This window comes from Salmo trutta, chromosome 16 (genome assembly GCF_901001165.1).
Source record: "Salmo trutta chromosome 16, fSalTru1.1, whole genome shotgun sequence".
Classification (NCBI taxonomy): Eukaryota; Metazoa; Chordata; class Actinopteri; order Salmoniformes; family Salmonidae; genus Salmo; species Salmo trutta.
In genome coordinates this window covers 18,871,154-18,895,677 of record NC_042972.1, presented here as the reverse complement: position 1 = coordinate 18,895,677, position 24,524 = coordinate 18,871,154, and the positions used below count along the sequence as shown (strand labels likewise).

The 24,524-nt window shown below is 44.2% G+C and overlaps 2 protein-coding genes across 2 annotated transcripts in view; both read right to left on the bottom strand.

Moving 5' to 3' along the window:
* LOC115151179 (protein bassoon) overlaps positions 1–3,216 on the bottom strand; it is a 221,791-nt gene extending 218,575 nt beyond the window's left edge. Inside the window, exon 1 of the mRNA XM_029695189.1 lies at positions 2,875–3,216. Coding sequence (XP_029551049.1) covers positions 2,875–3,053 — 179 coding nt within the window. The 5' untranslated portion in view covers positions 3,054–3,216. The remainder of the gene's footprint in view (positions 1–2,874) is intronic.
* Positions 3,217–5,095: 1,879 nt separating this feature from the next.
* LOC115150231 (ubiquitin carboxyl-terminal hydrolase BAP1-like) lies at positions 5,096–24,273 on the bottom strand. The gene is made up of 17 exons (XM_029693314.1): positions 24,033–24,273; positions 23,722–23,751; positions 23,557–23,611; positions 18,431–18,563; positions 16,694–16,813; positions 16,542–16,603; positions 15,072–15,214; positions 14,619–14,697; positions 14,410–14,533; positions 13,828–13,975; positions 13,413–13,585; positions 13,110–13,231; positions 12,493–12,965; positions 11,856–12,082; positions 6,787–6,879; positions 6,572–6,644; positions 5,096–6,214 (listed from the first exon to the last, which is right to left on the bottom strand). Exons 1-17 carry the CDS (start codon positions 24,067–24,069, stop codon positions 6,081–6,083), a joined length of 2,226 nt encoding a protein of 741 aa, XP_029549174.1. The 5' UTR covers positions 24,070–24,273; the 3' UTR covers positions 5,096–6,080.
* Positions 24,274–24,524: the final 251 nt, after the last annotated feature.

Sequence of the window (24,524 nt, the reverse complement as noted above, 5' to 3'; positions counted from 1 at the left end):
CACTCTGCTGCTATAACAGCCTCCACTCTTCTGGGAGGACTTTCCACTAGATGTTGGAACATTGCTGCAGGGACTTGCATCCATCAGACACAAGAGCATTAGTGAGGTCGGGCACTGATGTTGGGCGATTAGGCCTGGCTCGCAGTCGGCATTCCAATTCATCCCAAAGGTGTTCGGTAGGGTTGAGGTCAGGGCTCTGTGCAGGCCAGTCAAGTTCTTCCACACCGATCTCGACAAACCATTTCTGTATGGACTTTGCTTTGTGCACGGGGGCATTGTCATGCTTAAACAGGAAAGGGCCTTCCCAAACTGTTGCCAGTTGCTAGTTGCCAGATGGAAGCACAGAATTGTCTAGAATGTCATTGTATGCTGTAGCGTTAAGATTTCCCTACACTGGAACTAAGTGGCCATGAAAAACAGCCCCAGCCTCCACCAAACTTTACAGTTGGAACAATGCATTCGGGCAGTTAGGGTTCTCCTGGCATCCGCCAAACCCAGATTCATCCGTTGGACTGCCAGATGGTGAAGCATGATTCATCACTCCAGAGAACGTGTTTCCACTGCTCCAGAGTCCAATGGCAGCGAGCTTTACACCACTCCAGCCGATGCTTGGCGTTGCGGATGGTGATCTTAGGCTTGTGTGTGGCTGCTCAGCCATTGACACCCATTTTATGAAACACCCACCGAACAGTTCTTGTGCTGACGTTGCTTCCAGGGGCAGTTTGGAACTTGGTAGTGAGTGTTGCAGCCGAGCTTCTGTGGCCTATCACTTTGCGGCTGAGCTGTTGTTGCTCTTAGACGTTTCCACTTCACAATAACAGCACTTACAGTTGCCCGAGCCAGCTCTAGCAGGGCAGACATTTGACAAACTGACTTGTTGGGAAGGTGGCATCCTATGACAGTGCCACGTAGGGGCCATTCTACTGCCAATGTTTGTCCATGAAGATGGCATGGCTGTGTGCTCAATTTTATACACCAGTCAGCAACGGGTGTAGCTGAAATAGCCGAATCCACTAATTTGAAGGGGTGTCCACATACAGTGTATATAGAAAGGTATCATCATAAAACATAGCTGGAGAAAATGCAGAGCGAACAGCACCAAGCGTCAACCCATCTGTGCTCGTCACCGCTGGGTGATGTGTGAGATACCACCACCATCCAGCAAGATGGAAAGACACTGACATGTGAGGAATCAATATTATACTGCACATGTAAAAATAGAGCCTGAGTGACAAATCCTTGTCACTCATTGTCATGCCAAACGGACAAGAATAGTCCTACATACATACTGTAACACACAGAAAAGACATGCATTCACACTATACAACGGAGAACCCTTTTCAGCAGACATACAGGCTGTCAGAGGTAAGCTACACACTGGGTGAGGTTTTCGTCCTAATTGGCACCCTATTCACTATATACGGCTCTAGTCAAAAGTAGTGCACTATGTAGGGAGTAGGGTGCCATTTGGGACGTTTGCACAGTAAAAGCAGGCAGCTGTATGTGAGTATTCTGGTCTCCTCCTCAATTTGTGTCATCCAGTCACACAGATGCTAGAGACCATCCATCTGTAGGTAATCTACACATACAAACTCACCACAGACAGGTCTTCATCTCAGCATTCTGTGTGTTACAATTGAAATGAATATAAACAGCAAACACACCATAGGAGGCTACACTGTACAATTTACTAAAGGCCACGTGGGGAGGGAAAGCGACTATTCTTCACGTGGGGCATATGATTCACTAAAAGTCGGCGTTGTTGTAACATTAATCATGAATGTAGCTTGTAAACTCGAGTTTGCACAATCCACAACATTGTCTCGTTCGTGGTAAAATATTGATGTTTTATCAACGATATGATGTTCCAACAGCACAAGCGACCATTTACAATGTGTGGCGATACAAATGATTCAGAGGCTACCGGGAACACACGTTGGCTACCAATGCTTTCATCCCCTCACCCCGCCTCTATAGAATATTAGCCTGCTAAACGTCGTTCTTTTTCTATGAGAATAATCTCGATAGGCTATGTGATGATGGATAGTATGCTATTTTTTAACTCGAGTGAGTAACGGTCGCTTATTAGACGGGCAATTAGCAGGCGACTTTGGTCATTGGTGGGAAAGAATAATTGGTCTCATGGATAACCCATTATTGAAATTCTCTAAATCCACGTCACGTGAGAAGGCCACTACGGTCACAGCAGTTGCTTATCGTCACAAGTCACGCCCATCGTGGAATCAAAGCGTAAAAATGAATGGAATTGCCTTTCAGCTAAATACAGGTGCATGTTTTAGATAGTATCGCTCGTAAAGAAGACGTAAAATAATATGAACAAGGTGTTTCGGTCCATTTTTACAAAGAGATGGCCCCTCTAGTGTATCTACAATCTGACGGCCCACACTCACGCGCACCGTGCGAGGGCGGGCGTGGAATCTTCATCAATGAAAATGTTCCGTTTGGTGGCTCCAATACGCACGCTGTAAATTACACAGTTTAGAGCTGTGACCATTCACGATTTAAAATGTCTACTTCCCCTTTATAGCTTATACAATAGCCTTTATCTTACCCGCCTGTTAAAGTGAGGTTTTATACATGCATCAAATGTGTAAATGTAGCCTATATTCTAAACATACCCTACATTGTAATCAAAATATTAAAACTAGGAATCATCTATATGGACAGTATGTGTTACAGCGATATTGTAAATTAATAATTAAAACACCAGCTGTATTTTCTCCACATTCTGAAAAACGGCCACTATAGGCTAGGCTACATGTCACCCGCACGATACATAAATATCCTGGAAACGGAAACACTGTCGTTTTATTGTCACGGTTCTGCAGAGAACTGTCCTAGATTGTAGCCTACCTGTTAATCCCCGGGCCGGGTCCGGCCCCTGTACCTCCTGTTGGCGCACCATTGCTGGGCTTGATGAGCTGTCCAGAGCCCGCTGGTGCTGAAATGGAAGTCGGAGCACTCGCAGAAGGAACAGTGGAGCCGGGCTGTCCCGGCTGCCCCTCTCCCTCGATGCTGCCTTCATTCCCCATCGTCTCGGGAGATGATTAGGAGGAGAGAAACGATGTAGTAGAGGTTTCTACAGTTACAATAAAAACTCAGAGACAACTCAACGCTGCTCTCCTTCCGCCATCATCACATACAATTCAGTTTCCTGCACGGAGCTCGCGCCTGGCAGAACGGGTAGGACGCGTGCTGACGCAAACGGGAGAGCGCGCAGACGGGCGCGTGCCCAAAACCCTAATTTGTCCCGGCTGCCTAAATAGATCCTAGTAGGAGGCGTAGGGGTCACGCAGTGCCCGAGGAGGGGGCAAGACACTTGAACCCACCAAACCGCTATGAAAAACATAACTTTTTCCAATATAGAGGCAATTTGATCCATGTGACCTGTCATTCATCTCCATTTTCTAAGGCATGTGTAGACCTAGTGTTTGTTATAGACCTACTGTATGCTCCATGGAGAGGGTTGTCTCTCTCGGATTAGTAGGCCAGTGTCAGTGATGCTCTCCATGTTGTACACCCTCTTATGTTCCAAATCTCTGAGAATGAAAATGAGTAACCACTAAACAGCAGAAAATAAATCTTCAATGAAGCCTGCATGTTCTCTTCCTCTTAAAAGGGTACATTCTCAAAGGGCACTAGACAGAGGATGGATTCCAAATGGCACCCTATTCCTTATTTAGTGCACTACTTTTGACCAGGGCCCATAGAGCTCCAAGTTTATCATTTTAAAGGCTAATTGATCATTAGAAAACCCTTTTGCAATTGTTAGCACAGCTGAAAACTGTTGTCCTGATTAAAGAAGCAATACAACTGTCTTTTTTTAGACTGAGGTATCAGCATTTGTGGGTTCGTTTACAAGCTCAAAATGGCCAGAAACAAAGAACTTTCTTCTGAAATTCATCAGTCTATTCTTGTTCTGAGAAATGAAGGCTATTCCATGCAAGAAATTGCCAAGAAACTGAAGATCTCGTACAAAGCTGTGTACTACTCCCTTCACAGAACAGCACAAACTGACTCTAACCTGAATAGAAAGAGTGGGAGGCCCCAGTGCACAACTGAGCAAGAGGACAACTACATTAGAGTATCTAGTTTGAGAAACAGATGCCTCACCAGTCCACAACTGGCAGCTTCATTAAATAGTACCCGCAAAACACCAGTCTCAACGTCAACAGTGAAGAGGCGACTCCGGGATGCTGGCCTTCTAGGCAGAGTTGCAAAGAAAAAGCCATATCTCAGACTGGCCAATAAAAAGAAAAGATTAAGATGGGCAAAAGAACAGGCACAAAAAAAAAGGAAATGTCTAAGTTACCGTAAACTTTTGAATGGTAGTGTGTGATACTATTGGGCAATGTGCCTAAAAGTATCCAACCTGGCACTGCATTGGAAGGAACCCATGTGGTGCGAAGCCTTGCTGACGGTGGAGAAGTCTTGACAAAAAAATAAATAAAATAATAAATAAATATATATATATATATAGGTTCAGCATCACTCATCCTGCAGTCACAGCTTCACCTAGTGGACATCGGCACCAACTGCAAAAAATGTCTGCTTGGCAATTCTCTCACCAAGCATGACTCACTCGCCACATCGCGCAGTTTTGTCAGACTTTTCGTGGCAGGTTATAATTTACCTTAGCAGGTTGGGATAATTAATGCAGCAGGTTAGGATAATTCGATTAAGAAAAGCGTTTCTTTTCAACTTTTGATGTTAATTTGATAAAAGCTGTATCCCTTGTAGCCATAACCCTGTAGCACTGACTGGCTCATAGCATAGCAACAAAGGCTCTTCTCCATTGTGGCCCTGCTGATGTTGCTGGAACTGTCTCGACTGTTCTCTGCCACGTTGTCTTGAGCCTCCCCTCTGGTGACCAATGGACAGCTATTCTTGGAATATAGTCTGTATTCTTTCATAGAAACGTGTCCTATCCAGCTCCAGTGGAGTCTCACCATGTATAAAGCTATTCAAGTTATGAAACAAATACACTGTCAAAGCCAGGCCCCAGTGATATTTCAGCTCACCAAATATGACCGACATCCACCTTTGACATGCTGAGGAGTGAGTGAGGTCCATAGTGCTTTTGTGGAGTTTATTGTAGTTATTCATGTGACTAGGATAACAAATAATAAAAAAAAAATTAAAAACTTGCTACCACTGATGCTGAGCAGACAGATACAGTATGTATGTACAAAAACACACTGACAATGATCAGAATCTCAATTGAGAGATTTACAGATAAAAAAAACATTAAATGAATAGATCTCATCTATACAGTTACAGGACCTCCAAAGAGATTTAGAGTAAGTCCCAAATGGCACCCCATTCCCTAGTGCACTACTTTTACCAGAGCCCTTGGGCCCTAAAAGTAGTGCACTTTATAGGAAATAGGGTGCCATCTGGGATACAACCATACAGTACTGCCATGCAGTACTGCCCTGGTACAAGCAAGCAAATAGTGGTGAACCAGCCCTGCTTGACAGGAATGAGGATTATATCATGTCACATGATCAGACTAACTCCCAAACTTCCAAGCAGCTTCCTGTGTCCCTCACAGTCAGTTGAGTCACCCCTGGGTTGTGTTCATTAGGCCCCCAATGGAATGACTATCCGGAATTGCAAATGCTTATTTTCCTATTGCAAAACATTTTCTGCCCTAATGAACACGACCCAGTACACAGTGTGATGGCACAGACAAAGGTCCTTTTAACATGGAGACTAGGTGTTCATCCCAAATGTCACCCTATTCCCTATATGGTGCACCATTTTGACCATGGCCCATAGGGTAGTGCATTATATAGGAATAAGGTGCCATTTGGGACTCTAACATGCATGAAAAAAGAAATGTTACAGGAAAGCAAAACGTTACATCATTTGGTTCAGCTAATCAACAGATGGTCCATTGGATGAAAAAAAAAAAAAAACACTGACACTAAAATGCAACAATATGAATGAGTAATTTTCTCCCTGAAATCACAGGACAGTGTCATGAGTGCAACAAGGGTTTTTGCCTTATTTGCCATGATTGGTGCAGAGGGACCCCAAGCGAGCACTTCCTGGGGTCACTGGCGCTTGGCCTTGTAGGGTCGCGAGCGTTTCCTGCGGTCTGGTTTCCTCTGTTTGTGTAAACGTCCGATGCTCACTCCCTGGCGACGACGCACAGAGATATTCTGCTCAACCAGACTGGCCAACATTCCTGTAGACAGAAAGCTGATCAGAGGAGAAATGACAATGACTGAACTCCATTGATTTGATTTAAAAGAGGTTCCTGTAAAATTGCCTATGATCTAGTCCATTATATAACATTTCCTGCATGAAAACCCTTGTCAGAAAAGAAAAAGCATAATTTATGAACTACTCTCAACCAGCATGGGTCTCTGACTGCACAGCAGGCAGTAGGGGTGAAATATAGAGATGTGACAGTTAATGAGTGAAAAGAGAGAGGGAGGTAGAGGAAAGGTGGATTTTGGGAGGTGGGAGGTGGATTTTCATGCACATTCTGTCTTTTCCTCTACCTCCCTCTCTCTATACCAAAGGAAAGAGGTGGCCTTACCTTCTTGTGCCAGCATGGATATGAAGGTGCAGATGAACTCGTCATAATTATGGGTCCTCCTCTGGTCATCAATCTGGTCAAAATATAGGTGAACATTGAGATTAGAACACCAACATACAAAACCCACACACAACATACATAACAAACACGCCCACATAGATTTGGATGTCTGATTAAACATTTTAATGGCTCTGCTTTAGAGCAACTACAATAACCTTGTATTTTTTCCTCTTCTCCACCTCCTCCTTTAGAAACACTTCATAGTTGGCGATGTCAGCCTCCACACACTTGAGCAGAGCAAGCAGCTCCTGCAGGAAACAAGTGAGAAACAAATTGTGACACACTCACTCTCAATTCAGTTAAATTCAAGGGCTTTATTGGCATGCCAATTATATGTTAACATTGCCAAAGCAAGTGAAGTAGACAAATAAAACAAAAAATGAACAGTAAACATTACACAGAAGTTCCAAAAGACATTTCAAATGTCATATTATTAGCAAATAGTTCAAGTACAAAAGGGAAAATAAATAAACATGGGTTGTATTTACAATGGTGTTTGTTCTTCACTCTTTTGCCTTTTGTGGCAACAGGTCACAAATCTTGTGGTATTTCACCCAGTAGATATGGGAGTTTATCAAAATTGGGTTTGTTTTGAAATTCTTTGTGGGTCTGTGTAATCTGAGGGAAATATGTGTCTCTAATATGGTCATACATTTGGCAGGAGGTTAGGAAGTGCAGCTCAGTTTCCACCTCGTTTTGTGGGCAGTGTGCACATAGCCTGTCTTCTCTTGAGAGCCAGGTCTTGCAGCCTTTCTCAATAGCAAGGCTGTGCTCACCGAGTCTGTACATAGTCAAAGCTTTCCTTAAGTTTGGGTCGGTCACAGTGGTCAGGTGTTCTTCCACTGTACTCTCTGTTTAGGGCCAAATAGCATTGTAGTTTGCGCAGTTTTTTGTTAATTCTTTCCAATGTGTCAAGTAATTCTCTTTTGGTTCTCTAATGATTTGGTTGGATCTGTGTTGCTGTCCTGGGGCTCTGTTTGTGCTTGTGAACAGAGCCCTAGGACCAGCTTCCTTAGGGGACTCTTCTCCAGATTCATCTCTCTGTAGGTGATGGCTTTGTTATGGAGGGTTTGGGAATCGCTTCCTTTTAGGTGGTTGTAGAACTTAACGTCTCTTTTCTGGATTTTGATAATTAGCTGCTATCGGCCTAATTCTACTCTGCATGCATTATTTGGTGTTTTACATTGTACGCTGAGGATATTTTTGCAGAATTCTTCATGGAGTCTCAATTTGTTTGGGTCGCATTCTTGGTTGGTGAGCGGATCTATAACTGTATTTTTAGCCAGATCCTATTTGGTATGTCAAATTGTATGTTCCCTTTGATGGCATAGAAAGACGATATCACTGATATGCTTCCATCTAGACACCGTTGCCCTAGAGCACAAAAAAAACGATACATACCTCGGCCTAAACATCAGCGTCACAACGAGCTGTTGCCTTGTCGCTCAGCTCATTCACAGCTTTGTGGAAGTTAGTGAGGGGAAAAAAAGTATTTGATCCCCTGCTGATTTTGTATGTTTGCCCACTAACAAAGAAATGATCAGTCTAATTTTAATGGTAGGTTTATTTGAACAGTGAGAGACAGAATAACAAAAAAATCCAGAAAAACGCATGTCAAAAATGTTATAAATTGATTTGCATTTTAATGAGGGAAATAAGTATTTGACCCCCTCTCAGAAAGATTTCTGGCTCCCAGGTGTCTTTTATACAGGTAACGAGCTGAGATTAGGAGCACACTCTTAAAGGGAGTGCTAATCTAAGCTTGTTACCTGTATAAAAGACACCTGTCCACAAAAGCAATAAGATTCCAAACGCTCCACCATGGCCAAGACCAAAGAGCTCTCCAAGGATGTCAGGGACAAGATTGTAGACCTACACAAGGCTGGAATGGGCTACAAGACCTTTGCCAAGCAGCTTGGTGAGAAGGTGACAACAGTTGGTGCGATGATTCGCAAATGGAAGAAACACAAAAGAACTGTCAATCTCCCTCAGCCTGGGGCTCCATGCAAGATCTCACCTCGTGGAGTTGCAATGATCATGAGAACGGTGAGGAATCAGCCCAGAACTACACGGGAGGATCTTGTCAATGATCTGAAGGCAGCTGGGACCATAATCACCAAGAAAACAATTGGTAACACTACGCCATGAAGAACTGAAATCCTGCAGCGCCCACAAGGTCCCCATGCTCAAGAAAGCACATATACATGCCCGTCTGAAGTTTGCCAATGAACGTCATAATGATTCAGAGGACAACTGGGTGAAAGTGTTGTGGTCAGATGAGACCAAAATGGAGCTCTTTGGCATCAACTCAACGTGTTTGGAGGAGGAGGAGGAATGCTGCCTATGACCCCAAGAACACCATCCCCACCGTCAAACATGGAGGTGGAGACATTATGCTTTGGGGGTGTTTTTCTGCTAAGGGGACAGGACAACTTCACCGCATCAAAGGGACGATGGACGGGGCCATGTACCGTCAAATCTTGGGTGAGAACCTCCTTCCCTCAGCCAGGGCATTGAAAATGGGTCGTGGATGGTATTCCAGCATGACAATGACCCAAAACACACGGCCAAGGCAACAAAGGAGTGGCTCAAGAAGAAGCACATTAAGGTCCTGGAGTGGCCTAGCCAGTCTCCAGACCTTAATCCCATAGAAACTCTGGAGGGAGTTGAAGGTTCGAGTTGCCAAACGTCAGCCTCGAAACCTTAATGACTTGAAGATCTGCAAAGAGGAGTGGGACAAAATCCCTCCTGAGATGTGTGCAAACCTGGTGGCCAACTACAAGAAACGTCTGACCTCTGATTGCCAACAAGGGTTTTACCACCAAGTACTAAGTCATGTTTTGCAGAGGGGTCAAATACTTATTTCCCTCAAAATGCAAATCAATTTATAACATTTTTGACATGCGTTTTTCTGGATTTTGTTGTTATTCTGTCTCTCACTGTTCAAATAAACCTACCATTACAATTATAGACTGATCATTTCTTTGTCAGTGGGCAAACTTACAAAATCAGCAGGGGATCAAATACTTTTTCCCCCTCACTGTAGCTGTGGCGCTGGCGTTAAGGCCGAGGTATGTATATCTTTTTTGTGCGCTAGGGCAATGGTGTCTAGACGGTATTTGTGGTCCTGGGAACTGGACCTTTTTTGAGATACAGTCAATCAGGGTCCAGGTCTGACAGAATCTGTGCAGAAGATCCAGGTGCTGCTGTAGGCTCTCTCTCTACTCATTCCAGTGGTTTCATTTATTAACTCTTTTCTAAAATTATAGAATAATACTTGACATCAAAACTATGAAATAACATATGGAATCATGTAGTAACCAAAAGTGTAATACATTTTATTTGAGATTCTTCAAAGTAGCCACCCTTTGTATTGATGAAAGATTTCTACACTTCCGCATTCTCTCAACCAGCTTCACCTGGAATGCCTTCCCAACAGTCTTGAGTTTCCACATATGCTGAGCACTTGTTGGCTGCTTTTGGTTCCCAAACCATCTCAAATTGGGTTGAGGTGATTTGATGCATTCCAGGTGAAGCTGGTTGAGAGAATGCCAAGCATGTGCCAAGCTGTCATCAAGGCAAAGGGTGGGTACTTTGAAGAATCTCAAATATTTTTATTTGTTTAACACTTTTTACTACATGGTTTCATTTAATTTCATAAATTTGATGTCTTCACTATTACTCTACAATGTAAACAGTTAAATAAATAAAAAGTAGGTGTCCAAACTTGACTAGTACTAATTAGTACTAATTATATAAACTCGGTCCCTTTTTCAGGACCCTGTCTTTCAAAGATAATTCGTAAAAATCCAAATAACTTCAGATCTTCATTGTAAAGGGTTTAAACACTGTTTCCCATGCTTGTTCAATGAACCATAAACAATCAATGAACATGCATCTGTGGAACGATCGTTAAGACACTAACAGCTTACAGACGGTAGGCAATTAAGGTCACAGTTATGAAAACTTAGGATACTAAAGAGGACTTTCTACTGACTGAAAAACAGTAAAAGATTCCTAGGGTCCCTGCTCATCTGCGTGAACGTGCCTTAGGCATGAGGACTGCAAATGTGGCCAGGGTAATAAATTGCACTGTCTGTACTGTGAGACGCCAATAAAGCGCTACAGGGAGACAGGACAAACAGCTGATCGTCCACAGTGGCAGACCACGTGTAATACCTGCACAGGATCGGTACATCTGAACATCACACCTGCGGGACAGGTACAGGATGGCAACAGCTGCCCGAGTTACACCAGGAACGCACAATCCCTCCATCAGTGCTCAGACTGTCCGCAATAGGCTGAACGAAGCTGGACTGAGGGCTTGTAGGCCTGTTGTAAGGCAGGTCCTCACAAGACATCACCGGCAACAACGTCGCTTATGGGCACAAACCCACCGTCGCTGGACCAGACAGGACTGGCAAAAAGTGCTCTTCACTGACGAGGGATCTCACCAGGGGTGATGGTCAGATTCGCATTTATCGTCGAAGGAATGAGCGTTACACCAAGGCCTGTACTCTGGAGCAGGATCGATTTGGAGGTGGAGGGTCCGTCATGGTCTGGGGCGGTGTGTCACAGCATCATCGGACTGAGCTTGTCGTCATTGCAGGCAATCTCAACGTTGTGTGTTACAGGGAAGACACCCTCCTCCCTCATGTGGTACCCTTCCTGCAGGCTCATCCTGACATGACAATGCCACCAGCCATACTGCTCATTCTGTGCGTGATTTCCTGCAAGACAGGAATGTCAGTGTTCTGCCATGGCCAGCGAAGAGCCCGGATCTCAATCCAATTGAGCATGTCTGAGACCTGTTGAATCGGAGGGTGAGGGCTAGGGCCATTCCCCCCACAAATGTCCGGGAACTTGCAGGTGCCTTGGTGGAAGAGTGGGGTAACATCTCACAGCAAGAACTGGCAAATCTGGTGCAGTCCATGAGGAGGAGCTGCACGGCAGTACTTAATGCAGCTGGTGGCCACACCAGACACTGTTACTTATTTTGACCCTCCCTTTGTTTAGGGACACATTATTCCATTTCGGTTAGTCACATCTGTGGAACTTGTTCAGTTTATGTCATGTCTCAGTTGTTGAATCTTGTTTTGTTCATACAAATATTTACACATGTTAAGTTTGCTGAAAATAAACGCAGTTGACAGTGAAAGGATGTTTCTTTTTTGCTGAGTTTATATCGCCAGATATGTTTCTAAGAAAGAGGGAAAGGACTTACTTTAGGAGAGTATTTTTCCCCAGATGGCTTGTTGCTTCCAACGGTTTCCGTGGAGATGACCTTTTCCATGCTGGGTTTGACCTCTGTTGTTTCTCTGATCTCTTCCACCTCCACCGAAGGTCCCTCCTTCCCCTCCTCCTTCACGCCGTCCCCCTCTACTGCTGGATTGCTACCTTGCTCTTTTACCTTCTCTGGAGTGCCTGCCTTCTCTTCAAGAGCTGTATCAGCTGTACAGGCAAGAAACAGACCTATTTAGCAGCTATAAACGAGACCTGGGTTCAAATACTCTTAAATCTTTCAAATACTTTGTGTTTGCTTTAGCCTGCCTGGAATGCAATTAAGCACAGATAGTCTTAAAATATTTCAAATAGTGCTTGAACCCAGGTCTGGTTCCAATTTAGTGATATCGTCTTCCATATGCTTCTGTTTCCATCTCAAGAGCAGTGTGACTGGTATTAGATTAGTATAATCCAGGTATTAATATGGATTATGTAATTAGGTCTGAAGGTAAACAGATAGTCTTTGAAATGTAATTTACGATGATCTTAATCGAGTGCCCATGTTCGCTTCCCCACAGGTCCAATACCTCAATTTCAATCACTCTCACCCACCCACGCACACACCCGTCCTTCCTCACCGGGTGGTGGTACAGTGTATATAACCCCGTCCTCCTGTAGGTGCAGCAGGGCGGTGCTGACGGAGGGCCCCAGCTCTCTGACGGCCCGGTTCTGTCTGGCATCCAGCCTCAGTAGACCCTCATCCTCCCCAAACAACACACGGGACAGGTGGGACGCAACAGGGCTGGAGGGCCGCGTGGCCGCTTGGGAGCGGGCCGGGGAGCGCAGTGGTGAGTTGAAGGCACTGCCGATCTCAGAGGCTGTGTCGGTGCTCTCGTTGCTGGGTGTGGGCGAGGGCTGGGAGGCGGCCGTGATCACGATGCCCCCAGTGCGGCCCTCGGTACGGACGGAGAGCGGCGTGGCCAGAGAGTCCTTCCTCTGGACTTCCTTCTTGAGTTTCTCGGCCAGGACGCCGAGTGCCAGCTTGGTCTCTACGCCGGTGCCTCCCCCGACACGGCCTGTACGGGAACGCAGCACCCCTTTACGCCTGAACCTACGCACACAAATACACGGACAAATGCACAAACATAACCAATACATTTCAAACACTCCAATTGCTTGGAAGAGAACATTTTGATCCTAGATCAGCACTCCTATGCTTTGTGAATACGGGCCCATGTGATGTGAAGGAACTGACCTGGTTGGTGTGCCAATCTCTTCCTCCTCTTCATCCTCATAGTCATCGTCATCAGAGTAGGGGGGCTGGGGCGCACCGGGCACCCGGGGACGACCCACCCCTGTCGCAAGGTCCTCATCCTCCTGTCAGAGAACAACCAATCAGTGACCTTGCCAAGGCAAACATACAGTATTGGCTTCGAGTCGAATCCTAACTTGAGGTAGGAGTATGTAAGTCAAGACTGTTGTAAAAATCATGCATTAATGTCAATGAGAGTTGTGTGGAAATGTTGAGTTGTGTCGCATCATAACCCGTCCCCCCGACCTGCATGGGGGACTTGGCGTAGTTGTGGTTGTCCAAGAAGGCTGGTAGGCGAGGGACGATGGGGCTGGTGACAGGCTGGGAGGCCCCCGCTCCCCCCAATGGAGCAGCTGGTTTCCCCATGGCTTTCCCCTTGCCTGAGGGGCTCGGGACCGATTGGGACTGGGCTGCTGTGTCTGCACAACAGGGGAACACATGGTCAGAGTCCATGAATGTCAATGTACCAGTTGAAGCACATCATACCCTGCGACAGGCAGCATCCCAAATGACACCCTATTCCATATATAGTGCAGTACTTTTGACAGGGCCCTGGGAAAAGGTAGTGCACAATAAAGGCAATAGGGTGACTCATAAGACTCACATTCTCATGTCTATAAAGAGAACCAACATTGAGGAGGTTCAGAGCTGAATTTAATACCTGTGGGAGGAGTCTGCTCAGCCCCCTGTGATGTAACAGGTTGAGGGTCTGCCTCTTCTTTTTTGATAGTAGGGGGCGTGTCGTCTGAGGGGGAGGAGTCTGGATGCTTCCTGTCCTGTACAAGCTCTGGCTGGGTGACCCGGATCAGCTGGGGAACAGGTCACACTCATATCAAGTCAGTCAGACAGACATTGTGCATGTCTGTATGCGTCTATGGGTGCATTCGTTTTAGCTAATCAAGGGCACCAGGCAAGCTAAATGCACCCACAGACACTGACATTCTCACTGGGCGGTATCAGTGGGCTCCGTTGTCTGTGTCCAGACCTACTGTAGCCACTCCAGAACCGTTTGATAGTTATGATTTTACACACACTTTAATCATTTTACAGGCACTCTTATCCAGAGCAATTAAGTGCCTTACTCAAGGGCACATTGACAGATTTGTTTTACCTAGTCGGCTCAGGGATATAAAACAGCGACCTTTCAGTTACTGGACCAACACTCTTAACCGCTAGGCTCCCTGCCACCGTGCGCTCACACACACACTCACACACACACGCACACGCCCCTGTGTCTCCTGACCTGCTGTAGCCCCTCCAGTACCATCTGTCTGTTCCTCTTCAGGATCTCCAGCTTTGACTCATACTTCACCCTGCGGTCCGGAACCACTGCCATCAGGTTGAAGCGGATATCATGGTAGGGCTCTCTGGGAGGGGCGACAAAAGTGTGTGAGCTAGAGTCTGAACATCTCATTCAGTGTTACTGAGGCAGGAGATTGGCCCCTGACTCACCCAGCCGTGGCCAAGCCAATCCTCTCCATAATGACCCGCCGTGCCTTATCCGTCCACTCCTCCTCCTCTCCCCATGGCCCTGAGAGAGAGAGCAAGAGAAAATTAAAGTGTTTACAATTGACCTCCCCCTAAAAGCTGCTTTCATATAGAGCCCATGAGGTCACTGGAGTGTACACCTAGTGTGTGTCCCAAATGGCACCCTATTCCCTATATAGTGCACAAATTTTGACCCTAGCAGAACTGACCAAGAGTAGTGCACTATACCGGGAATAGGGTAGCATTTGGGACACCGCCATTGTAGTCTAACAGTAGTCCTCAGGGGTTATATTGTTATATTATATAGCCACGCTGTAGATTAAAGAAGTCGTAGCAAGGTGCTTTGAAGGCGCCAGGCTGTCTCAATGTGAGATAGTGGTACAATGCTGCTTCTCTATCACAGTTTGCAGTTCTTACCGTGGTCAATGGGGTACGCCTTGAGGCCATCTAGCTCAAACAAGCGGTCTTTGATGGGCACGTAGCTGACAAAGTGGAATGCTTCCATGGTCCGCACGGCGCTAATCCCGTTCTGCTTCTCCGGCAGGTGCCTGGGCTCCGGTCTCCATGGAAAGAGAAGGAAGAGGTGTGAGAATTGGACAGAGCTGAACATCACTGGTAGCCCTTTCCATTCACTGCCCGCAACCTTGTTCTGTACACCTCCAAAACAAAGGTCATGTGGTTTGGTAAGAAGACTGCCCCTCTCCCCACAGGTGTGATTACTACCTCTGAGGGTTTAGAGCTTGAGGCAGTCACCTCATACAAGTACTTGGGAGTATGGCTAGTCAGTACACTGTCCTTCTCTCAGCACATATCAAAGCTGCAGGCTAACGTTAAATCTAGACTTGGTTTCCTCTATCGTAATCGCTCCTCTTTCACCCCAGCTGCCAAACTAACCCTGATTCAGATGACCATCCTACCCATGCTAGATTACGGAGACATAATTTATAGATCAGCAGGTAAGGGTGCTCTCCAGCGGCTAGATGTTCTTTACCATTCGGCCATCAGATTTGCCACCAATGCTCCTTATAGAACACATCACTGCACTCCATACTCCTCAGTAAACTGGTCATCTCTGTATACCCGTCGCAAGACCGACCGGTTGATGCTTATTTATAAAACCCTCTTAGGCCTCACTCCCCCCTATCTGAGATACCTACTGCAGCCCTCATCCGCCACATACAACACCCGTTCTGCCAGTCACATTCTGTTCAAGGTCATCAAAGCACACACATCCCTGGGTCGCTCATCTTTTCAGTTCGCTGCAGCTAGCGACTGGAACGAGCTGCAACAAACACTCAAACTGGACAGTTTTATCTCAATCTCTTCATGCAAAGACTCAATCATGGACACTCTTACTGACAGTTGTGGCTGCTTTGTGTGATGCATTGTCTCTACCTTCGTGCTGTTGTCGGTGCCCAATAATGTTTGTACCTTGTGCTGCTGCCATGTTGTGTTACTAACATGTTGTCTTCATGTGTTGCTGCCATGCTATGTTGTCGTCTTAAGTCTCTTTATGTAGTGATGTGTGTTTTGTCCTAGATTTTTTAAATCCCAGCCCCCATCCCTGCAGGAGGTCTTTTGGTATGCCGCCATTGTAAATAAGAATTTGTTCTTAACTGACTTGCCTAGTTAAATAAAAAAATTAATGCAATACAAGTCAATCATGGGTGGCAGTGCCACATTTGTATACATCAGTGTTGTATTCATTAGTGCACAGCAAAACATTTTGCAACGAAATATGAACAATTGTTTCTTAGTGGACAAGTTCAGGTAGGTCATTTCCTGTTTCAGTCTTTTCTTACGTGCCTAGTGACTAAAACCTAGCGATAGACCCAGAATGAAGGGGCATACACAATATGGAGGGACAGATGCCACAGTGCCTCCTACCTGGCATGACTGTTGTGTGCTTTAGCCAGCTCTGGGGCATTTCCAATGGCGTAGCCTTTACTCTGAAAGAACATAAAATACTATCATGTAAAATTTGATTAATCATGACAACACAGTAAAAATTGGAGAGAGGTGTGGTGTGTACACCTCACCTCTGGGCCGAAGCCTTTAGTGAAGGTCTTCATGCGGCTGAGGGTAGTGCCCAACTCAACCCCACTACAGTTCAGGAGCACGCTCAGAAGTGCATGGGTGGCGCAGGAGTTTGGGATCAGCTGGACACAAAAATAATAACTGTAAAGGAACTCAATGGCATAAAGAAAAGAAAAACAATGCCTTCCTATGACACCGTCGGCACAGTAGGAAATGACGGAATGCACCACATTCTGACAACAATATACAGTGTCTTCGGAAAGTATTCATACCCCTTGACTATTCCACATTTTGTTACAGCCTTATTCTAAATATATATTTTTTTTATTATCCTCAGCAACCTACACACAATACCCCATAAAGCCAAAGCGAAAACATTTTTTGCTACTTTATACAAAATAAATACATTCAGATCCTTTGCTATGAGACTCAAAATTGAGCTCAGGTGCATATTGTTTCCACTGATCATCCTTTAGATATACAACTTCATTGGAGTCCACCTGTGGTAAATTCAATTGATTGGACATGATTTGGAAAGGAACACACCAGTCTACATAAAACGTCCTACAGATCACAGTGAATATCAAAGGGAAAACCAAGCCATGGAGGTCAAAGGAATTGTCCGTAAAGCGCAGAGACAGGACTATGTCAAGGCACAGATCTGGGGAAGGGTACCAAAACATTTCTGCAGCACTGAAGGTCCCCCAAGAACACAGTGTCCTCCATCATTCTTCCTACAGCTGGCCGTCTGGCCAAACTGAGCAATTTGGGGAGAAGGGCCTTAGTCAGGGAGGTGGCCAAGAATGCGATGGTCACTGAAAGAGCTCCAGAGTTCGTCTGTGGAGACGGGAGAACCTTCCAGAAGGACAACCATCTATGCAGAACTCCACCAATCAGGCCTTTATGGTAGAGTGGCCAGATAGAAGCCATGCCTCAGTAAAAAGTAACATAGCTCGCTTGGAGTATGCCAACAGGCACCTAAAGACTCTCAGACCATGAGAAACAAGATTCTCTGGTCTGATGAAACCAAGATTGAACGTCACTTCTGGAGGAAACCTGGCACCATCCCTACGGTGAAGTATGGTGGTGGTAGCATCATGCTGTGGGGATGTTTATCAGCAGCAGGGACTGGGAGACTAGTCAGGATTGAGGCAAAGATGAACAGAGAAAAATACAGAGAGATCCTTGAAGAAAACCTGGCTTTGGGACAAGTCTTTGAATTTCCTTGAGTGGCCCAGCCAGAGCCCGGACTTGAACCCGATCGAACATCTCTGGAGAGACCTGAAAATAGCTGGGTAGCAACACTCCCCATCCAAACTGACAGAGCTTGAGAGGATCTGCAGAGAAGATTGGGAGAAACTCCCCAAATACAGGTGCGCGAAGCTTGTAGCGTCATACCCAAAAAGACTGGAGGCTGTAATCGCTGCCAAAGGTGCTTCAACAAAGTACTGAGTAAAGGGTCTGAATACTTATATAAATGTATTTTTTTTATAAATTAGCAAAAATGTCTAAAATCCTGTTTTTGCTTTGTCATTATAGGGTGTTGTATGTAGATTGATGAGGAAAACATTTTGTTTTATAAAGTTTTGGAATAAGGCTGTAACCTACCAAAACATGTAAAAAGTCACGGGGTCCTAATACTTTCCGAAGGCACTGTAGCCTCCATGCATGCAAATCTGTATTAAGGCAACCTGACTGCCCTGAACCCTACAGCGTAGTCAAGGATTAAACAGACTCACCTGGTGGGCAAAGAACATGTCATTAACAATGTCATCATCAATGACAGAGGTCTCATCCACCAAGGTGGAGACTTTCCTCCTAGACCTTCGCTCCTCAATCCACTTGAACAGGAAGATGAAGCCATACACGGGGCTGGGGGGGGGGGGGGTGATGGGAGTTAGTCAACAACATCAGACAACGGTCCACAGATTTGGGTCTCTCATACACAGTGGTGTTCATTTAAATTAGTAAGGCTTTCAAAGAGGTTGTTACAGTGTGAAATAGGGCTCTGGTCAAACGTAGTGCACTATGTAGGGAATAGGTAGCCCTTGATCATGACTCAGTTCCATTACACATACCAATAATGCTGCATTTACATGGTACAAGGTAGACAGCAAACCGGATGTCTTTGTTTTCAATGACAGCATGATGGCAAATGCTGTTGAGGCTGGGGTTCAAATATCTGCCATAGCCTTGTTTTCTACCAGATGTTTGTTTACTGAAATCACCATAGCAACATACTGATTTTTATAACTAAACCAAGATAGAGCACAGCCCGTTGTTTCAAATGGGAACAAATTAGTCATAGTAGGCAGAAAAAGCAAGGAGCTGGTCAGAGCCAAGTACGAGCTTGCATTAGGGAACGCCAACTTTGAAGTGCGTGTGCAATAACTCAATTCACCTTTGCAGTCTTAAACAGTAATAGGGCACTTTAGCAAAGGGTAAAGTCTACAAAAATTGTCCACTCTGTTCATTACAGATTCTAGTTTTGGGAAGAACTGTATGGAGAGCAAATGTTCCATCGATGAGAAAATTTGCAGGATGTCAGCCAAAGCTGGCACTATGAAATGGGGCAGGTAGTGTTTTCCTGGCATCTGCCAAAACCAAATTTGTTCGATGGACTGCCAAATGGTGAGGCATGATCCATCACTCCAGAGAACGTGTTTCCACTGCTCCAGAGTCCAATGGTGGCGAGCTTAAAACCACTCCAACCGAGGCTTGGCATTGCCCATGGTGATCTTAGGCTTGTGTGTGGCTGCTTGGCCATGGAAACCCCATTTCATGAAGCTCCCGACAAACAGTTATTGTGCTGACGTTGCCTTCAGAGGCAGTTTGGAAAATCGGTAGTGAGTGTTGCAGAGGGCAGACGTTTATTACGCGCTACAGAACTCAGCGGTCCCGTTTTGTGATCTTGTGTGGCATACGACTTCGCGGCTCCTAGACGTTTCCACTTCACAATAAGGGCACTTACAGTTGACCGGGGCAGCTCTAGCAAGGCAGAAATTTGACGACCTGACTTGTTGGAAAGGTGGCATCCTACGACGTTACCACATTGAAAGTCACTGAGCTCTTCAGTTAGGACATTTATACTGCCATTGTTTGTCTAGGGCAATTGCATGGCTCTGTGCTTGATTTTAGACAGCTGAAAAAAACGAATCCACTCATTTGAAGGGGTGACCACATATACTTTAGTATATGGAGTTGAAGTCGGAAGTTTACATACACCTTAGCCAATTACATTTAAACTCAGTTTCACAATTCCTGACATTTAATCCTAGTAAAAATGCCCTGTTTTAGGATCACCACTTTATTTTAAGAATGTGAAATGTCAGAATAATAGTAGAGAATTATTTTTTCCAGCTTGTATTTCTTTCATCACATTCCCAATGAGTCAGAAGTTTACATACACTCAATTAGTATTTGGTAGCATTGCCTTTAAATTGTTTAACTTGGGTCAAACGTTTCGGGTAGCCTTCCACAAGCTTCCCACAATAAGTTGGGTGAATTTTGGCCCATTCCTCCTGACAGAGCTGGTGTAACTGAGTCCGGTTTGTAGGCCTCCTTGCTCGCACACGCTTTTTCAGTTCTGCCCACAAATTTTCTACAGGATTGAGGTCAGGGCTTTGTGATGCCCACGCCAATACCTTGGCTTTGTTGTCCATAAGCCATTTTGCCACAACTTTGGAAGTATGCTTGGTGTCATTGTCTATTTGGAAGACCCATTTGCGACCAAGCTTTAACTTCCCGACTCATGTCTTGAGATGTTGCTTCAATATATCCACATAATTTTCCTTCCTCATGATGCCATCTATTTTGTGAAGTGCACCAGTCCCTCCTGCAGCAAAGCACCCCCCACAACATGATGCTGCCACCTCCATGCTTCACGGTTGGGATGGTGTTCTTTGGCTTGCAAGGCTCCCCCTTTTTCCTCCAAACACAACGATGGTCATTATGGCCAAACAGTGCTTTTTTTGTTTCGTCCTCTGGTCTGATTTTTCTCCAAAAAGTAAAATCTTTGTCCCCATGTGCAGTTGCAAACCGTAGTCTGGCTTTTTTATGGCGGTTTTGGAGCAGTGGCTTCTTTCTTGCTGAGCAACCTTTCAGGTTAAGTCGATATAGGACTCGTTGTACTGTGGATATAGATACTTTTGTACCCGTTTCCTCCAGCATCTTCACAAGGTCCTTTGCTGTTGTTCTGGGATTGATTTGCACTTTTCGCACCAAAGTACGTTCATCTCTAGGAGACAGAACGCGTCTCATTCCTGAGCGGTATGACGGCTGCGTGGTCCCATGGTGTATATACTTGCGTACTATTGTTTGTACAGATGAACGTGGTACCTTCAGGTGTTTGGAAATTGCTCCCAAGGACGAACCAGACTTGTGGAGGTCTACAATTTCTTTTCGGAGGTCTTGGCTGATTTTTGATTTTCCCATGATGTCAAGCAAAGAGGCACTGAGTTTGAAGGTAGGCCTGGAAATACATCCACAGGTACACCTCCAATTAACAACAATTACATCAATAAGCCTATCAGAAGCTTCTAAAGCCATTACATCATTTTCTGGAATTTTCCAAGCTGTTTAAAGTAGAGGTCGACCCAATCTGATATTTCAATGCTGATACCAATTATTGAAGGACCAAAAAAAAGCCGATACCGATTATTGACTGACCAAAAAAAATGCCGATGCCGATTATTCAAGGCCCAAAAAATGCCAATGCCGATTAATCGGCCGATTTTTCTTTCATATATTTGTAATAATGACAATTACAACAATACTGAATGAACACTTATTTTAACTTAATATAATACATCAATAAAAACTATTTAGTCTCAAATAAATAATGAAACACGTTCAATTTGGTTTAAATAATGCAAAAACAAAGTGTTGGAGAAGAAAGTAAAAGTGCAATTTGTGCCAGGTAAAAAAGCTAACATTTAAGTTCCTTGCTCAGAACTTATTTTACCTTTATTTAACTAGGCAAGTCAGTTAAGAACAAATTTTTATTTTCAATGATGGCCTAGGAACAGTATGAAAGCTGGTGGTTCCTTTTAACATGAGTCTCCAATATTCCCAGGTAAGAAGGTTTAGGTTGTAGTTATTATAGGACTATTTCTCTCTATACCATTGACTATTGGATGTTCTAATAGGTACTTTAGTATTGCCAGCCTAATCTCGGGAGTTGATAGGCTTGAAGTCAAAAACAGCGCAATGCATGAAGCAGAGCGAAGAGCTGCTGGCAAATGCAGGAAAGTGCTGTTTGAATGAATGCTTACGAGCCTGCTGCTGCCTACCACCGCTTAGTCAGACTGCTTTTTCAAATCAGACTTAATCATAACACACAGAAATACGAGCCTTAGGTCATTAATATGGTCAAATCCGGAAACTATCATTTCTGTGAAATTCGGAACCATTCCGTATTTTATCTAACGGATAGCATCCCTAAGTCTAAATATTACTGTTACATTGCACAGCCTTCAATGTTGTGTCATAATCATGTACAATTCTGGCAAATTAATTACAGTCTTTGTTAGGAAGAAATGGTCTTCACACAGTTCACAACGAGCCAGGCGGCCCAAACTGCTGCATATACCCTGACTCTGCTTACACAGAACGCAAGAGAAGTGACACAATTTCCCTAGTTAAAAGAAATTCATGTTAGCAAGCAATATTAACTAAATATGCAGATTTAAAAATATATACTTGTGTATTGATTTTAAGAAAAGCATTGATGTTTATGGTTAGGCACATTGGTGCAACGACAGTGCTTTTTTCGCAAAAGCGCTTGTTAAATCACCCGTTTGGCGAAGTTGGCTGTGATTCAATGATCAATTAACAGGCACGGCATCGATTATATGCAACGCAGGACAAGCTAGATAAACTAGTAATATCATCAACCATGTGTAGTTAACCAGTGATTATGTTAAGATTGACTGTTTTTTATAAGATAAGTTTAATGCTAGCTAGCAACTTACCTTGGCTTCTTGCTGCACTCGCATAACAGGTAGTCGGCCTGCCACGCAGTCTCCTCGTGGAGTGCAATGTAATTGGCCATGATCGGTGTCCAAAAATGCTGATTACCGATTGTTATGAAAACTTGAAATCGGCCCTAATTACTCGGCCATTCCATTTAATTGGTCGACCTCTAGTTTAAAGGCAGTCAACTTAGTGTATATAAACTTCTGACCCACTGGAATTGTGATACAGTGAATTATAAGTGAAATAATTTGTCTGTAAACAATTGTTGGAAAAATGACTTGTGTCATGCAAAAAACGATAGTTTGTTAACAAGAATTTTGTGGAGTGGTTGAAAAACAAGTTTTAATGACTCCAACCTAAGTGTATGTAAACTTCCGACTTCAACTGTATAGTGTCTTTCATATTAGCAATAAATAACTTAAAAAAACAAAACTATAAATTGATACACCTTTATAGGGTTAGTGTTCCCACGCAGCCATAATGCCATGTTACAGCACGTGTTTACGGAAGACAGAGGGACCACCTGTACTAGTTAGTTATCCATCTAGCTAACTCTGAAACACCTGTGTGTAATGGAAGAAGGCTGCCAGAAACGCATTGTCACTGAAAAATACTGTTGGCTGCAACTGTGATAATGTCAGTTAAAACACTAAGTGTGTATTTTGCATTTGTGAAATTAAAGTAGAGGGCTTTATGTTTCTATAACCGTACCACAACTGTATCAATTCACGTTTAGATGGAGTATTTGGCTGTTTTGGCTGCCAGAGCCAGTCTACCTCTGAAAATAGCATAAGGGTATAACGTTAGGCTCCTTAAGAATACATCTTTGGCTAGAGAATAGGGTGCCATTTCAGATAGTGACAGTAACCAGATTAGCATGACTCCATACCTTGGACACTTGCTTTGTAGGTCGTATATCTCCTCTACCTGGACCCCCTTCACACCTACATTATAAACACACATGCACAACACACAAAGGGATGCTCAAAGTATATGCTGTTCAAACTTATCTTGTACATGTTACTTTAACAACCAGCCTGTCAAATCAACTCACCAAAATCCTCCACCAAGAGCGTGAACAGCCCTGCAAACACCATAGAAAACCCACACGTTAATGGAGCGTTTAACACTATGGCATCGACCATATAAACAGAGATGATTATTCCTCCTTGTGCAACTGGCTAAGGAACAATCAATATTGCTATTAACGTTACCTGTGGCAATGACATACGACTATAACGTTAATTGCTATTATTAAACGTGTTGATGTGTTTAGTGACAGTAAAACATAGATTATCAAACATGTCGATTACAGATTAGATTTGACAACGAATTGGTTAATGTTAGCTAGCGTTAGCTTCTTACCCGGGTCACTCTCGAGCTCCAGCCACCCTTTGTTCATTTTTGCATGTACACACAGTCAATCGATATTAAAGCTAGTCCTCCAGTCCATAGTTATATAATCACTGCATACAGTTTATCCAATTAGCTAACGGAACGAAGAAAAATGCATTTCTAAAACGTCGTAGCTAGTTGAGAGATAAACACAAAAGAATGACAGCTCGGACGCCTTAAATGTACGTAATTTAGATGCGACTTCGATAGAGTCGCGTTCAAGAGGGTTTCCACTAGATAGCAGACCTAAAATTGGCTCTAATGTAAAAATGTATGAAAACAAAATGTTATTTTTGGTCTTAATATAAGGTTAGGGTCAGGTATATGGTTAGCGGTGTGGTTAGGTTTAAAATCAGATACATTTTAGAAATAGACGGGGTTTAGACAAAAATAGTACAGTAGGAAACTGGTTTAGCCATAATTATGACTTTGTGGCTGTGGTAACTAGTGACGACCGTCATT